This window comes from Chlorella variabilis (assembly GCF_000147415.1).
Source record: "Chlorella variabilis unplaced genomic scaffold CHLNCscaffold_2, whole genome shotgun sequence".
Lineage (NCBI taxonomy): Eukaryota > Viridiplantae > Chlorophyta > Trebouxiophyceae > Chlorellales > Chlorellaceae > Chlorella > Chlorella variabilis.
This window is the reverse complement of record NW_005435086.1, coordinates 714,057-729,475: the sequence shown is the minus strand read 5'-3', so window position 1 is coordinate 729,475 and position 15,419 is coordinate 714,057. Positions and strand designations below refer to the sequence as shown.

The following is a 15,419-nucleotide window of genomic DNA, read 5'->3' as shown; positions in this document are numbered from 1 at the left end:
CATCGCCGCTCCGAGCGGGCTGAACATCTACCGCTGGAGAAATGAGGCCATCAGCGTTGATATTGCCGAGGAGTGTCACGATGAAAATGTGCGCGAGGAAGCGCGCGTGCTGGAAGCGGCATCGCAGTTGGACCGGCTGACGTGGCGTGTACGGCTGGAGGGTGGCTGGGAGCATGTGAGGCTGCCAGCGTGGATTGCACCATGCAATTGTGACAACATTTGTGTAGGGCTCCGGATCTCCTGTTCTGATGCGCAACGCCCTCACCTCCTTCCCTCCCTGCTGCAGGCGGTGCTGTGGTGCGGGGTGCTGGCGGTGCTGCCGCCCACAGTGCGGGAGCTGCAGCTGGATGCTGTGTGCGCCGGGCCCTTGCTCACAGTGCTCCGGCGGTTCAGGCACCTGCGCACGCTCAGCATCACTGGCAATGGCGCTAGGATTGCCTGGAGCGGCAGCGGAGCAGCCTCAGTGGTGCCCAAGCTCACTCAGCTGTGCCTGGACTATCGCCAGAGGCGGGAATGGCAAGATGAGTATTACATGGAGGCCCGTGTGCTGTCGCCGCCTGTGGATGTTGTCAGGTGCCTGACAGGCGCCACGGGCCTGCGCAGTCTTGAGTTGATGGTTGACTGGAGCGACACCGTGCGCACCCTGTGCTGCTCACTTCCTGCGCTGAAGGACCTCAGGTGGGCTGCGTAGCCAAGGAATCTGGACAGGGCACACTGGCGCAGTGCCGGCTCGGAGGTGCAAGCTCTTCATTAACCCTTTCACCTGACAGTGGCAGGCTGCGGGCTGCGATGCAGGCTGAGCCTGTACACATGCATTGACAACGATAGTGCGCAAGCAGTGGCCATGCTGCAGCAGCTTCCCGAGCTGACTGAGGCAGCGCTGGCGATTCATTCGTACTGGGGCACCGAAGACACCGATGGAGAGTGGCCATATGTGGACGACTGGGAGGATTGGGTGTACCTGCGGGCCATGGCGGGAATTTCAGCGCTCACCCGGCTGTGCATGGTGGGCGCTGTCAGCCTCCCTCCCGACTGGACCCAGCTGCGCAGCCTGCGGAGCCTGGATGTTGTGAATGATGCGGCATGGGCGCTGGAGCAGCTGCAGGGCGACGATGGCTGGAAGTGGGGCGGGTTTGACTGGGGCCAGCAGCCCCTGACAGCTCTCACGGCTCTCACCAAGCTGAAGATCGGCAAGGGCCTGGTGCTGCCAGGTGCGTGTGGGGGCAGCTGCTGGCCTGGCTATTGGCTCTTGTGACCTTTATATAGTTTGGTGGTCAGCCGAAGTGGCGCGGCCTCCCGCTGCCATGGGCACCTGCACTGCAGATGCCAACCTTGCAGCCACCACACCCGCGCTCAAGCAAGTTGATGCTGAGGGCGCCAGCAACCAGTGGTGGGCCGAGCTGCGAGGCCTGCTCCCTGATCTGTGTGAAGACGAGTCCAGCAGTGAGGACTCACAGGAGTGGAGCGGCAGCGAAGAGTCGGGCGGCAGCGAAGAGTGGGGCAGCAGCGAGGACGAGTTGAGCAGCGACGAGGACTGATGCAGGGGGTGCATGAAAGGCAGCATCCACCTACCGGCATAAGATGGTGTAATGGTGTCCCGTAGCGAGAGGCTGGATTGGTGCCATCAGCTCTCACCGCGGCGGCGCTCTCCCGCCCCGCCCCGCCTGTACTGCCTTCCTCCATTCTCTCCTATCTGTGCTACTGCCTCGCATGCATTTATGAGCTGGTGTTCGCTAGCAGACTCTGAGGAGGCAAAAGGAGGCGATTCTGCGGACTCCCGATCAGGGTGTGCTCTCCTTCTTCTCTCGCGTCCCGGTAAACAGGTGCACTGGGCGGGGCGTGCGGGCAAAGACGGCACAACCATCCAGCCGCGCTGCCGCTCGAGGGCCTGGCCTCCCGCCGTCTACCGCCGCCTCTTGACACCCACCACCCGTGGTGCAGGCCTGATTTTGAGCTGGCCTCCATGGACTGGATCAAGCTGCTGACCAGGGCCGCGGCAGCAGTGAGTGATCTGTCGCAGGGCTTGATCTGCCTGCCTGCGCGGCTGGGTCAGCTTGCCAGCCCTCCTCACTGCCGCTGCCGCCCTCCTTGCGACACATAGCTTGGGGGCGTGGCGGGCCTGGCGCTGGGTCTCCTCTACTTCCTCCAAGAGAAGATCGTGAGTGACCGCAGCCATTCCATGCTCTCCTGCCTTCCTGCAGCCGCGATTTGACCCCTCCCCTGCCATTGCCACACGTCTTCTCCAGCCTGCGCCCTGGGCCCATCCCTCCAATGCGCCCATGCCTGCGCAGATCTACGTGCCCCGGCTGCCGGGCATCCCCAGCGATTACCCGTACCTGCCCGATTCCTTCCAAATGGCCTTTGAGGATGTCTGGCTGACCACCGCCGACGGCCTGCGCCTGCACGCCTGGCTCATGTGGCCGCCGCACTGGGGCGAGGAGCGGCGGCGGTCCGCCCCCACCGTCATCTTCTTCCAGGAGAATGCGGGGAACATGGCATTCAGGTGTGTGGGCGTGTCAGTTGTGCTCTTGTGTATGAAGTGAGTGCTGGGATGGTGGAGGTCGTGGTTGGCTAAGCAAGCCAGCTGGCAGGGCAGCCCTCCAAGTGAATTCCTTGCTCTGGCACCCGCTGCTCCTGACAACCCGCACCTTCGGTGCAGGCTGCCCTTCCTCAAGCCAATGACCCGCCTCCTGGACTGCAACGTCTTCATCTTCAGCTACCGAGGCTACGGACGCAGCCAGGGCACGCCCAGCGAGCAGGTGCGCAAACCTGCCGCCCCCGCCTGCCTGGCCGCCTGGCTGGCCGCATCGCAGGCAGCAGCAGGCATCACTCTCGCCCGTCCGTGTTTTATTGCTCGGCATGCCACCCTCTCCTGCTTCTCATCTTCCCCGCCTCATCGCAAGTGACAAGCCACGTGTCTGCCCACAGCCCCACCGGTCAACCCTTCTGTGCAGGGCCTGCGGCTGGATGCCGAGTGCGCTGTGGATCACATCCTGCGCCGCACCGACCTCGACCCGCGCCGCGTCGTGCTGTTCGGCCGCTCCCTGGGCGGCGCGGTTGCGGCGCACGCGGCGGTGCGGCGGCGGCCGCAGGTGGCGGGGCTGGTCCTGGAGAACACCTTCACCCGCATCCTCGACCTGGTGCCCCACACCATGCCCTTCCTCAGGCCCCTGGTGGGCCCCGGCAAGTGGGTAGCCCCTGCTGCACGCCCCGCTGCTGTGTGCAACTGGCCGGAGTGCGTGGCAACACTTCCTGCGCCCCGCCGGCTCCTGCAAGCTGCTGCGCGCCCCGCACCTGATGGCACATGCATTGCATGTTGCCTGTTCATGCGTGGCCCCCTGCTCTCACACTCCTCACTCGCAGGCCATTCAACTTCTTGGTGCGCAACCACTGGAACACCAAGGTGCTGCTGGAGCAGCTCACGGACCTGCCCACCCTCTTCCTTTCTGCCCTGGAGGTGCGAGGATGGGCTGGGGTGTGTTGGCCGGCAGCGCCGGCAAGCGCTGATCCCGGCACCAGATCATCGCCTGCAGCTCTGGCACAAGTGGGTGGGTCAGCGGAGTGCCCGACCCACTCGCGATGCGCGCTGCTGGGCCGTGCAGGACGAGATGCTGCCGCCGGCTCAGATGAAGGAACTGTTCGAGGTGCACCCGAAGGAGCCCTGGTCCATCACCTACATCGAAGGCAAGTGCCGCCCGCCACACACGCTGCATGCATGCATTCCGCGCAACACACACACACCGCTGCTGCGGGGATTGCCTTGCCAGTGCCTTCGGTTTGCCCTTGTGCATTAAGTTGCTCCAATGGGCTGCATTGTAAGCGATGCCTCTGCTCCACGTGCCCGCAGGCGCCCGCCACTTGGATGCTTATGACACCCATGCGCAGCAGTACTGGCCAGCCCTCCAGCAGTTCCTGCACAGCCTGCAGCCTGCGCAGCCGCTGCCTGTGGAGCCGCAGGAGGCCGGGGAGGAGGCTCCGGTGGAGGGAAAGGCGCTGCCCGATGTCGTGGCAGAGTAGCGGGGCTGTGCCTAGCTCCCGGGCATGCCATTCTGCACGACGACCTTCCTGAAATCTGTACTACCAATCCGCAATACCAATGTCCTTCCTTGTGTGCTTGTTTGTTCCTTCGAACCCCTGCCATGCATCCCATGTGAGTCAAACCTCTGTACACCAGCATGCTGCCCCAGCCTGCGCCAGCTGCCTGCTTCCTGTTGTCTCCGCACCGATGGTGCCTTCGCTTGTTACATTCGGCGAAGCAGCTTCAGTGTGAGTCAATGAGAAGAACCATTGTTTAAGTCCAACCAATACTGATTAAGGCTTGCTGACCAGGAGCCGCATGGGAGCATTAACCGCAGTTTGCTGCGGGGCCGCCTGCAAAGGCAGAGCCGGGCTGGGCAGGAGCTTCAAATCCCCGCAAAGAAAGGTGCCGCAGTGAAGCAACAAGTGCCGGCAGTTGGGTTTTGTTTTTCGGTGTGCATGGGTCAGGGGGCGGCGCGCAGCAGCCGCCGGGCCGGCATTGCAGCCGGCAGCGGCTGGAGTGGCGATGCGCAGGGTGTGTGTCACGGGGTGGCTGTGCAGGTGGCGCGTAGCGTAGTCGCGAGTGGCGGAAGGGGAGTTGGTGGGTGGTGGCATCGAGATGTGGGTGGGGCGGTCATCAGGGCGATGGCAGTGGTGGTGGGGGTGGAGGCCAGCTGGGCGTGGTGGCACGCCTTGGGTCGTCAGGGGGTGGCTGGCCGGCCAGCTCTGCCGGCGGTGGCGGTGCGGGTGGGCGGGGCTGATGAGGATTTTTTTTGTATTTTTGGTGGGAGGGAGAGAGGTGGGTGGGCGTGGGCGCGGGTACGGCAGCTACCGCAAGGGGCAGCCGTGTCCGCCGCTGGCGCCCAGCCTGCGCCTCATCATTCTCACGGGCCCGCCTCAGTCGGCGCCGTACGCGGCCTGACGCTTGGCGGCAAAGAGGTCGCGGCCCTGGGGCGCCGCCTGCGCCCAGGTGCTGCAGCCGCCCAGGCCGCTGGCGGCAGCGTCGCCGCCGCTGAGGTGCCAGCGGCTGAGCAGCGCCTGGGCGGTGCGCCAGGGCGGCAGGTCCTCGCCCTGCTGCACAAACGACAGCGCCATCTCGCGGCTCAGAGTGGACACGGCGCGGTAGAAGAAGGCCTGCGGGGGACGGGGAGCAGGCAGGGGCAGGGGGAGGGTTCAGCAGGCAGGGGCGGGCAGTTCAGTCGAGGCAGGCGGATCGGTAAAGAGGGGCAGGCGACGCGCAATGCGCAGTCAGTGGGCGACGACCCAAGTGGGACAGCAGCAGCAGGCAGCCAGCACTTGAGACGCCACTGCTCAGCAGAAGCTCTTGCGGCGCGGCCCGTGATGTGGCCCGCACCCTGCCAGCCACGGGGGGGCGAGTGCTCACCCTGTCGGCCACCACGGCGGCGGGCACGCCGTCCAGCACGGCGGCGTAGCGCGGGGTGGGGTGTGCGATGCAGAAGCAGTCACGGAAGTTGGGGTCAACTATGTACCCAGACAGCCCCGTGGTGCTGGTGTCTGCAGGGGAAGGGGCAGGCATCGAGGCGGGGGAGGCGGGGTTGAGCACGCGAGCGGGTGGCGACGTGCGGGTCACACCACTGACGCAGGTGTGCGTGCACCCGGACCAGCAGCGCGGCACGTGCAGGCGGCGAGTTGGCTCACTGGGCAGGCAGACGGTGATGTACTGGTGGCGCACGCCGCGCTTGAACTTGGCCAGAGGGGAGGTCGACTCGTGCAGCTTAGCGCTGTAGCCCAGGCGCTGCAGCAGCTGGCAGAGGGTGGCGGGGTCCGTACGGTGTGCTCCACCCGCCGCCAGCTCCACGTGGCGAGCAAGCTGCGGCAGGAGAGGGGGCCGAGCAGCGGGGTCAGGCAGCGGCAGTGGGGCGGGCGGCGGCAGCGCCAGCGGCGTGTGCGGCGGTGGTGGTAGACCCTCCCAGGTGGCTCCGTCGGGCCCATCGAGGCTCCTTGGGGGCATTGAAGCTCAATGCAGGCGTACGCAGGCCCCGCCGCCAGCCCTCCAGAGCCAACAACCGCCGGACTTGGCATGATGCATGCGGCACACCAAGCGCACCATTGAATGCGCATCGGTATCAGGCTCAAGTAGGCGATCCAGAAGGCGTAGGGTGTCGCTGGCGGCGGCCGCCGACGCCTCAAACGGCACTGGAGTCTTCGGCGCTTCGTGCTCCTCCAGCGGGAACACCAGCTCGCCCATGGAGAAATCGGCGCCTTCCATGTCCACCGAGCTGGTTTCGGCCACGAAGCTCACGCAGTGGACGGGCGGCATTCACCAAAGTGGCGGCCGGGCGGCGCGATGGCCCGCCTGTGGGGCTGGAATGAAGGCCGCGCCTGTCGATGGCCGGGAAAGAGGGTGATTGGGGAGGATAACGGCTCCTATGAGATAGGGGCTCCAGGCCGGCGGCTTGTAGAAAGGTCTGGAAAACAGACCGGATTCTGCTGCAAAACTCCCCGAGCCGCACGTCTCGCAAACTGGCAGACTAGGGCAGACTCTGATGGATAGCTCTGTAGGGCATATGGAGCCAGCCCGCTGGCCGCCTGGCGTTGGCATGTCTGCATGCCGGCACATGCGGGTTGCCGCCACAGGGCGGGTGCAATCAAACTCCTGGATGGCGTGAATCTGCGAGGATCTGGAGGGTTGCCAAGTCAAAATGTGTTTCAACTTTGGTGGGTCAGCAATGTGCTGACGGGGCGCTGAACACCTTTGCTGCTCGTGCGGGTGTCTTCTTGCGCAATTGACGCAGTGCCTGGCCCAGAGACAAACCCAGCGTCTGCTCCCCACTGGCAAGCATCAACATCAAAGGGGGTTCAGGCTGCCTTTTTGAGACCCAGCGCCCCTCTGTGTGCCCCATCGCGCCCCTCTGTGTGCCCCATCCCCTCGCCCAAGGTTGTCCAAGGCTGGAGCTGCGGGTGTCCAAGGCGGCAGGCCAGCAGGGGCGCCGCAGCTACGGACGGGCAGCAACGCACCCTGCTGAGGGCTAGGCCATCCAAGGCCCCGCCCAGGGCAGGGCGCACCCCGACCCCGACAGCAGCATGGCGGGCGCCGGAACTTCGGAGCAGCGGGAGGCGCTGCTGGGTGACGCGCGCCACTCTGAGCTGTGGGCGCACGTGGTGGCGATGCCCGCCAAGGAGGGGCCCAGCGTGCAGGAGCTGATCCGCTCCTCCCCCAACGCCGTCATCGCCACGCTGCAGCAGTCAGGGGTGCAAAAGGTGGCCGAGTTTACGCTGCCGGTGAGCGCGGGGTGGCGGGTGGCGGTGTGTGTCCATGGGTGGCTGAGAGCCCGTTGCCTGCTGCCGAGGCACCCTTGCCTGTCGGCACAGTCTCGGCAAGTGCAGGGGCGAGCCGCCTCATGTGTGCCCCCTCCCCTTCCTCCCCTTCCTTCCTGCTGCGCAGGACAAGCTGGTGCTGGGGCGGCTGGGCGAGGACAAGCTGGCCACGCTGGGCGCGCAGGAAGCGGAGCTGGCAGACTATGAGGCCGCCTGGCGGCAGGAGCTGGGCCCTTGCTGCGCGGCGGGTCGCGGCCGCGGCGGCAAGGCGGCGGCGGCGGCGGCGGGGGCCGCTCCTGGGGAGGAGTGGTGCTCCGAGATACCGGTCAGCACCTACGTCGTGAGCGTGCGGGATGCGGCGGCCCCGGCGGGGCGCGGCCTGCTGCGCCCGCTCATCCGCCGCTGGCAGGCGGGCGGCTGCGGCGCCGCCACCTTCCAGCTGCCGGCGGTGCAGGCGGTGATCGACTGGAAGTGGCGGTTCTGCCGCAAGATGCTGGTGGGGGAGCTGGCGCTGTTTGTGGTGTGGCTGGTGGCGGTGTACACATGGGCGATGGCGCAGCGGGTGGGTGTGAGGGCAGCCTTCACCATTATGTAATGCATGTGCTAGTGCCACACTGCTTTCTAGATGATGGCTGCGCACATGGGCTGCCGTCAACCACTCTGACGGCGATGATGGCTGCATGGCATGCTCACAGCACTGTCAAAAGGTTGCAGCAGGGAGGCAACCCCGCATGCTGCTGCCCCTTCAGGTGCAAGACGCGCAGCTGTCGCTGCCTGCGCTGCTGGCCACCTGGCACGGCAGGGTGGCTGTGGCGGCGGAGCTGGTGGGTACGGCAGCCATGCTTCCCTTCCTCTACGCCGAGGCCTGCTCTGCGATGGCCTACAAGGCCGACTTCCTGGACCTGTGGAGGCTGCTGGACCTGAGTACTTATGCCCTGCAGGCGCGAGCTGGCGATACCTGGCAGTGTTACTGTGGTCCAGTTGCCTCGCCGTTCGTGTGCATTGCCCGCTCATGCTGCCAAACTAAGCGCTGCCCCGACGCAGGCCGCCATCGTGGTACTGCACCTGGGCCGCATGCCCTTTGGGCCCCGCATCCTGCCGGTGGTGGGGGCCGTGCAGTGCGTGCTGCTGCTGTTCAGGCTGCAGGTCAGTCGCAGTGCGAATGTGGTGGCAGCTGCAGAGGGCCGGGAGTCCGGCTCGTGCTGCTGCTGCCTCGACTGTCAGGGTGGTGCCGCCGTGCTGCTTTTCAACACAGCCCCTGCCTTCCTCCCTCCCTGTGCCTGCGTTCACAGTTCTACAGCCGCGTCTTCCCCGCCACCCGCTTTGCCTTCGTTGATGACCTGAAGGAAGTGCTGCGCGATGTGAGTGCTGTGTCCGCCCGCTGGTGCCTGCATGTCCCGCCGCGCTGAGCTGGCACACCGTCGCAACACCAGAGAAGCTGCTGGCACCAGCTCTTTCTTCCCTACCCTCGCTGCAGCTGCGCTCCTACATCTGCTTTATGGTCCTGGTGATGGCAGGATTCGGCAGCGCCTTCTACGTGCTGTTTGGGGAAGACAGGGCGCGGGGCGACGGCCAAAGGGTGAGGCCGGCTTCAAGTTGACCCCATGGATGCCTGCCTGCCGGCGCCTGCCGGCAGGCGGCATTCAGAACCTCCCTGCCTCAAGTGCCTTCTTCTGGTGGCAAGCACTGCCCGCTGTGTGCGCAGGAGTTTGCTGGCCTGGGCCGGTCCTTCATCACGATGGTACGCAGCGGCTGCGGGCTGTGATGCCATGGCTGTGCATAGCTGCCTCCTGCTTGCGTTCTTGCCAGATGCTTTCAGCACTGTGAAGATCGCCCTGTGGCCGTGGCACGGAACTCCTCAAGATGCCGCGCCGCAGGTGTCCTGGGTGGCTGGGGACCCGAATCTGACGCTGCTGTACGGACCGCACGTGGCACACCCGCTGGCCGCCTGCCTGCTGGGCGTCTCCTTCATATTCTGCTTCACAATGGTGTTCATGACGCTGCTGGTGTCGTTGATGACCACCACCCTGCAAAAGGTGCGGCCTGTTGATTTATTTTCAATGGCATGCTGCGACGCGGTGTCTGCTGGGGCTGGCTGGCTGGCTGGCTGGCAAGAGCCAGGCGTGGCTGGCCGTCCCCGGCAGGTCACTCAAGATGTGGAGGCCCGCCAGCTGCTGAGCAAGGCCATGGTGATCGATGAGCTGGAGAATGCCGCGCCCAGGTGACAAAGAAAGCAACATCGAATGCAGGAGCGCTCGGTCCTCGCCTGCCCCAGTCTCTTCTGCGACCATCGCCGCCGCCGCTCCCCTGCTGCGTGCAGCCTGCTGCGCCGCCTGTGGCCCCAGATGCACCCTCGCTACCTGCATGCGTTGCGCATTGACCCAGACAAGCTGGATGCGATCAAGCTGGACAGGCTGTGGAAGTCGCTGGGAGATGAGGAGGCAGAGGGCCTGCAGGGTAGGGATGGGCGCTGGCAGGCGCAGCCTCGCTGACACGAGTCGCCCAGGCAGCACATGCTAATTATCCGGCTGCTGGTTTCACGATGCTGCAGGCCGCTCCTCTGCAGCCGCCGCCTCAGCCGGGGCCCCGCCGCTCGCTGCCACGCCTCCCAAGCCTACCCCGCAGCCCCCGCGGCCGCCACATCAGCTTCACCGCCTCCCACCTGCGCCCGACCCTGCGCTGCCATCGATCCGCTGGCGCGGCGGGTCCCTGCTGGATGCGTACCTGGGGCAGGGCGGCGGCTCGCCCGACACATACCAGCGCATGCTGCTGGAAGGTGGGCTGGGAGGAGGCCGGGGATCCCTGTAGGGGGTGCCATGTTGAGACATTTCCAGGATGAGGCGCTCCTGGGGAGCCTCCCTGCTCCGCCTGGCGCAGGGGAGGGCACCGATGCGGCCAGCGAGGGGCCTGGCGGGTCTGGCGGCGACGTCGCCAGCGAGCTGGCCGGGCTGCGTGAGGAGGTCAAGGAGCTCAGGCAGCTGCTGGTAGCGGCTGTGGGCATTGTGGCAGGTGGCGCTGGTGGGAGCGGCGGGAGCGCGGGGCCGGCTGCTCCTGCAGGACCTGAGGCTGGCGCCAGGGACACGTAGGCTGCTTGCTACAGGATGCTAGCCTGGCTGTTTTCATGATCGTGCTTCATGTAAGGTGAGTGTACCTTGACAGGAACTGCCTCTGTAACCGCAGCATGCACAGCAGGCGTGGATTACATCAAACGCTGGATGGTTGAGAATAGCGGCTGATGTTGGTGAGGCATGCGCATACTCCAGCAATAGAAACATGTGCAAAAGGGGGGGGGCAGTGCAAGGGGGCTGGGCAGTAGGTTGACCGATTCAAAATTTGAGAAAGAATCTGTGGGGATTGAATTGTAAAATTGAATCAATGAGTGTCTAGTGTGTGGGTGTTATGGCTGCTTTTGCCTGCATGCACAGTCGCCTCTGCGTCGGCGCCCACGCCAGCCAGCCGCCGCCAGCTCAGCGGCTCTGGAAGGTGAGGAAGCGCACCGCCAGGGTGGAGATGGCTCGGAAGCCCACCAGGAAGCCCACGAGGATGCCGATGGCGGGCCAGGCAAAGCTGGCCTTGTAGCCATACGTCCCCTCCAGGAAGGCCTGCACGGTAATGGTCTGCCCTGCTGCTGTGGACACCTCTGTTGTGTCGCCCGCCAGCTGGTTGGCAGCAACGGCATACGCCTGCAGGGGAAGCGTCGGTGGAGGCAGGGAACAGCATGGTATGACCGTTGGCAAGCAGCCTGGCAGGCGGGCAGGCGGGCTGCAGGCCACGCGGCGCCATGGGACCGGCCTGCGGGGCAGCGCAGGCTGCGGATGGTGCGTGCACGCACCATCCATGACACGGGGTTGCAGTACCAGAACCAGCGCCACCAGACGGGCATGAGCTGCTTCGGGATGTAGAACCCTGCAGGCACGGCGACAGCCGGCTCAATCCTCCACACCCAATGCCAGGGGGAGATTGAAATCGAGGAGGGATGGCCGCTCACCATTCAACACGTCGAAGAGTCCCGACAGCGTGGCAGCAATGGCCTGGGCGGCCTGGACATTGGGCGCGATGTACAGGCACCTGCAGGGCTCCATGGCACAAAGGCACGACATGCAGTCAGCTGCTAGCCAGCCTTCCAGCGGCGCCCCCTCCCGCCAGCGCTCCGGCCATGGCCACCCCGCCACACGCCGCGGCGGGAGCCAGCCAGCCGCCGCTCACATCTGGCCAAAGTAGGTGAACACCAGCAGCGACAGCCAGAAGGTCATGAGGAAGAAGAGGAAGCTGCCGGCGGCCGCCTTGAAGCCCACCATGTAGTAGGCGATGGGGGCAAACAGGCACACCTGCACCACAAGGTAAGGCAGCTCTACCTGCAGCATTGCACACACGGGGCAGGCAACAGGTCAGTGCAGGCTTCAGGGGAGGCGGAGCAAACATGCACGCGCTCAATAATCAAGGAAGCGAGGCAGCGGAGACGGGGAGGGCAGCTCTGCCACACCATGGCGCTCTGCCGCATTATGGCGGGCTGCTCCCCATGCCAGCCAGCGGGCGGCGCACTCACCAGCGCGGCGGCATTCACATACATCAGCGCCGAGTACATGCCGGCGGCGCGCTCGCGGTACAGCACCTGCACGTACCGCACAGAGAAGACCACGCTGGGCCGCAAGCCAGCCAGGGCAGGGATGGGGCTGTGCTGTGCGTGCTGTGCCGTACGCCTCGGCCTGCCCCCTCCTGCCTAGGCTGGCTGTGCGCGCTATGCTGTGTGCCGTGGCCTGCCCCTTCCTGCCCAGGCGGCGGGCCTGCTCACTGTGCGTTCCGCCGCCGCCACGATGAGCACCGACTGCATATTGATGGCTCCAAGGTTGGACAGGCCCATGAACAGCATGCCTGCAAGGGCGACCAGCAGCAGCAGCAGCAGCACGTTCGCTGCGAGCCTGGTCAGCTGGGCTTTGCACGGCTGCCCCGCTGGCCCACGCTGTAGTCGGCAGGCGGGGAGGCGGCGGCGGGGCGCACCCATGACGTTTGTCACATTGGTGGTGGTCCCGCCGGCGGGCACCTGGCCCTGCTTATAGTACAGGGATCCCACCACCAGGGCAAAGGCTATCGACACCACCATGCGGATGCCGTTGTACTGCAGGCAGGCAGGCAGGCAGTACATGCATTTTCTCCTTTAGCAGCAGTGGCACCTGGGGTGGTAGCCACCATTCAGATGAGAGGGAGACGAATGCAGTTGGAACTGCTGCTCGCCCCTGACCACCGCCCCACCTGGGGCAGGCGCCAGTAGCGTACAGCCTGGCGCCCTAGCAGCGCGCGCAGCTGCTGCCAGTAGGTGGCGGCATAGGTGCCGCCGCTGACCGATGGCGGCTCGCCCTCGGGCTGGCAAGCGGCATCGACGGCCCGTCTGTTGCTGGACAGAAGCTCGCTGTCCTGCGCCACACGGCCAGGCAGCCAGGCAGGCAGCGGCAGCGAGGGATGCGTGAAATCGCCCAGGAGCGGCCCTCGGTCCAATGCAAAGCTGCACCAGGATCGCTTGACCAGGGCTTCCAGCCTGCCCACCACACCTGGTAGAGCTGAATGAAGTCGGGGCCCCTGCTGGCGCCGCCCGCAGCAGAGCCGCCCGCCACATCTAGCATCCAGTTGGCTGGGTTCTCGCCCGGCTGCACACAGGGGTGCGGTGCCCTCAGCAGTAGCAGCACACAAGCGGCTTCAGCAGCTGCACCTCAGCAGCTACACCAAGCCAGCTGCCACACTGATGAGACTCCCACTGCTGTGCAGGCACAAACCTGGATGGCCCGCACGCCCGCTGCTGAGAAGTAGGCAATGAGATCAGCCGACTCGTGGCCTGCAGGTGGCAGCGAGCGGCGTGAAGCGCAGAGCAGGTGCAAGAGCATGTACCGCGCCAGCTTCCCTGCCGGCTGCTGCCAATGCGGGGCCAGTTGCTGTCTGCTGCCTCACCCAGGGAGCCAAAGTACATCATTTTCCCTCCTGTTTGCAGCAGCACCAGGGCATCAAAGTTGAAGAAGATCTCCGCTGAGGGCTGCAAGGAACGGACGCAGATTGCGAGGGAGAAGGACGCAGGAAATCGTGGTGCGCACGATGGAAGCAGCACCATGCACCACATGTAAATGAGACATACATGTAACTCTCCAATGCAACTGCTGTGGGGCTGCAGGAGAGGCAAGAGGGCACAGAGCCGCACCTGGTGGATGGTGCAGCAGATGGTGCGCTGCATGTTGGCCACGGAGCGGGTGACCCGCATCACCACCGCCGCCGCGTGGCCGTCCAGGCCCGACGTCGGCTCGCTGAGCACAGGCACGCGCAGAGGGCAGGCAGTGTCTTTCATCAGCCACAAAATGGAGCACCAAACTGGGCAAAGCAAGTGCTAACAAGTCGTTCCTCGTGCTTGCCCCCTGCCATCCCGGGCACCCCGCTCACTCCCTAAAGAAGAAGGCGGGGTTGGGCCCCAACTTCCACAGGAAGGACAACCCCCTGCCCTGCTTCCGGGGCCAGCCCCCGTTGCGGGCCCCCCCCCACCCCAACCCCCACCAGCTGTTGGGCCAGGCCAGGCAATTCAACCAGGCCCACCACATGGCCCAGGAAGTTGCGGCCGGCCGATCCAGGGGAAGACCAACAGGGTCCTTCACCCCGCCAGCGGGCGAGATCAGGCATGGCTGGAGGGCTGGCATGCAGAACGGCAGAGGTAAGTTGCACACCCCCACCTGGCGATCTCCACGTTGCCAACATTGGAGGGCAGGCGCAAGCGAGCACTGAACAGCAGCGCCTCGCGCACCGTGGCCTGCACAGGGGGCTGGGGGACAGTAGATGAGTGGCCGCATGCTGCACAGCGGCATCTCAGCCGACAACCGCATTATGCCAGGCTGCCAAGACCTCCAGTACCAAATTCAGCAGCCCCCCGCCCCCGCACCGTCTCTGTGTGGATGTCCTGCTGCTCCACGTAGGCGCTCACGCGGCGCCACACGCCCTCCTGCTTGGGGTGCCCATTCAGCCTGATCTCGCCTTCGATGATGCCCTGCGTCTTCCGCTGGGCGATCACATCCAAAAGGGTAGTTTTACCCGCCCCGCTGGCGCCCATCAGGCACGTCAGCTGGCCGGGGCGCACCATGCCGCTCACGTTCTGCACGGCGGCGGCAGCAGCACAGGGAAGTTTGCGTCTGTGCATGCTCCACTGCTGATGGGCTGCCTGAACCTGTTGCCAGGTGCCGTGCTGCGCTTGCCAGGCTGGCAGCTCACGTGCAGCAGCTGGATCGTGCCGGGGTGTGCCTTGCTCTCGGCCGCCTTGCTCCAGGAAGGCTTCTTCACAAAGTAGGAGATCTCCCTGCAGGTCGGTTCGAGGAATAGAAAGAAGGGGCGGCAGGCAGGGGATGGGAGCTGTGGAGGCAGGCAGGGGATGGGAGCGGGGGCGGACGGCAGGGGTGGGACAGATAGGCAGCCAAACGCTGCCCAAGCCCGGCTGCGCCAACTGCTCACTTGAAGACAAGAGTCATGGGGGTGAAGGGGATGTTGAGCGCCGCAGATGGCCCGCTCTGCCCTTGCTCCCCCCTGCTGCCCGCCCCCCCCCTCTGCGCCATCCACCGTGCCCTGCTTCCGCTCCCCCGCGGCGCCAGTGGCAGCGGCAGCCAGCTGTGCATCAGAGGCGCCGCTGCTGCTGCGGGGAACCGCGGCGCCTGCCTCTGCCGCCTCAGCGGACGCGCCTCGCTCCTTGCTGGCCTCCGCCACAGTGGCAACCTTGACGGGGCTCTGCAGGTAACCGGGCAGACAAAATTTCCTTGCCAGCAGCTTGCAGCAGCTTGCAGGGGCCCTCCAGGCCCACACCGGCAACAGGCATGCGGGCACACCGGGCCAGCAGCGCACTGGGGCCAGAAGCGAGAAGGGCGCAGGGCACAGCAGGCTCACCGGCGTGAAGGCAAAGCCGCCGCAGACCAGGCCCACCAGCAGCAGGTAGCAGCCGGCCAGGAAGCCCAGCCCGCCCCACACCCATGCATAGTCAGTGAACATGCCCACACTCTCCAGCACAACCTGCAGATCCACACTCCCGCCGTGACCAGCAGCAGTGGCATTGCACGCCTAATGAAAAAAATGGGAGGGGCAGGCACTGCAGCACACGACGAAGCGCAAAG

The 15,419-nt window shown here is 65.6% G+C and overlaps 5 protein-coding genes across 5 annotated transcripts; 2 read left to right on the top strand and 3 right to left on the bottom strand.

Annotated features, from left to right (window-relative positions):
- Positions 1–2,101: 2,101 nt before the first annotated feature.
- CHLNCDRAFT_17231 (hypothetical protein) lies at positions 2,102–3,641 on the top strand (the record flags this gene model as incomplete). Its single annotated transcript, XM_005851366.1, has 6 exons — positions 2,102–2,158; positions 2,292–2,503; positions 2,660–2,759; positions 2,955–3,187; positions 3,364–3,457; positions 3,603–3,641. Coding segments are annotated over 6 exons (735 nt in total), but the record flags the coding sequence as incomplete, so codon positions are not given.
- A 1,249-nt stretch (positions 3,642–4,890) lies between these two features.
- On the bottom strand, positions 4,891–6,247 carry CHLNCDRAFT_56681 (hypothetical protein; the record flags this gene model as incomplete). Its single annotated transcript, XM_005851072.1, has 4 exons — positions 4,891–5,151; positions 5,402–5,532; positions 5,677–5,848; positions 6,086–6,247. The coding sequence occupies 4 exons, from the start codon at positions 6,245–6,247 to the stop codon at positions 4,915–4,917; spliced, it is 702 nt and encodes a 233-aa protein (XP_005851134.1). The 3' UTR covers positions 4,891–4,914.
- Positions 6,248–7,062: 815 nt separating this feature from the next.
- On the top strand, positions 7,063–10,382 carry CHLNCDRAFT_137722 (hypothetical protein; the record flags this gene model as incomplete). The annotated part of the gene is made up of 12 exons (XM_005851365.1): positions 7,063–7,260; positions 7,424–7,858; positions 8,046–8,120; positions 8,341–8,442; positions 8,589–8,657; positions 8,774–8,875; positions 9,002–9,037; positions 9,174–9,332; positions 9,441–9,517; positions 9,617–9,753; positions 9,848–10,072; positions 10,174–10,382. 12 exons carry the CDS (start codon positions 7,063–7,065, stop codon positions 10,380–10,382), a joined length of 1,824 nt encoding a protein of 607 aa, XP_005851427.1.
- Positions 10,383–10,763: 381 nt separating this feature from the next.
- On the bottom strand, positions 10,764–13,624 carry CHLNCDRAFT_19411 (hypothetical protein; the record flags this gene model as incomplete). Its single annotated transcript, XM_005851071.1, has 12 exons — positions 10,764–10,979; positions 11,129–11,202; positions 11,285–11,364; positions 11,503–11,651; positions 11,843–11,908; positions 12,089–12,168; positions 12,295–12,412; positions 12,547–12,708; positions 12,843–12,938; positions 13,065–13,123; positions 13,237–13,318; positions 13,481–13,624. The coding sequence occupies 12 exons, from the start codon at positions 13,622–13,624 to the stop codon at positions 10,764–10,766; spliced, it is 1,326 nt and encodes a 441-aa protein (XP_005851133.1).
- A 318-nt stretch (positions 13,625–13,942) lies between these two features.
- CHLNCDRAFT_19220 (hypothetical protein) lies at positions 13,943–14,374 on the bottom strand (the record flags this gene model as incomplete). Its single annotated transcript, XM_005851070.1, has 2 exons — positions 13,943–14,077; positions 14,207–14,374. 2 exons carry the CDS (start codon positions 14,372–14,374, stop codon positions 13,943–13,945), a joined length of 303 nt encoding a protein of 100 aa, XP_005851132.1.
- Positions 14,375–15,419: the final 1,045 nt, after the last annotated feature.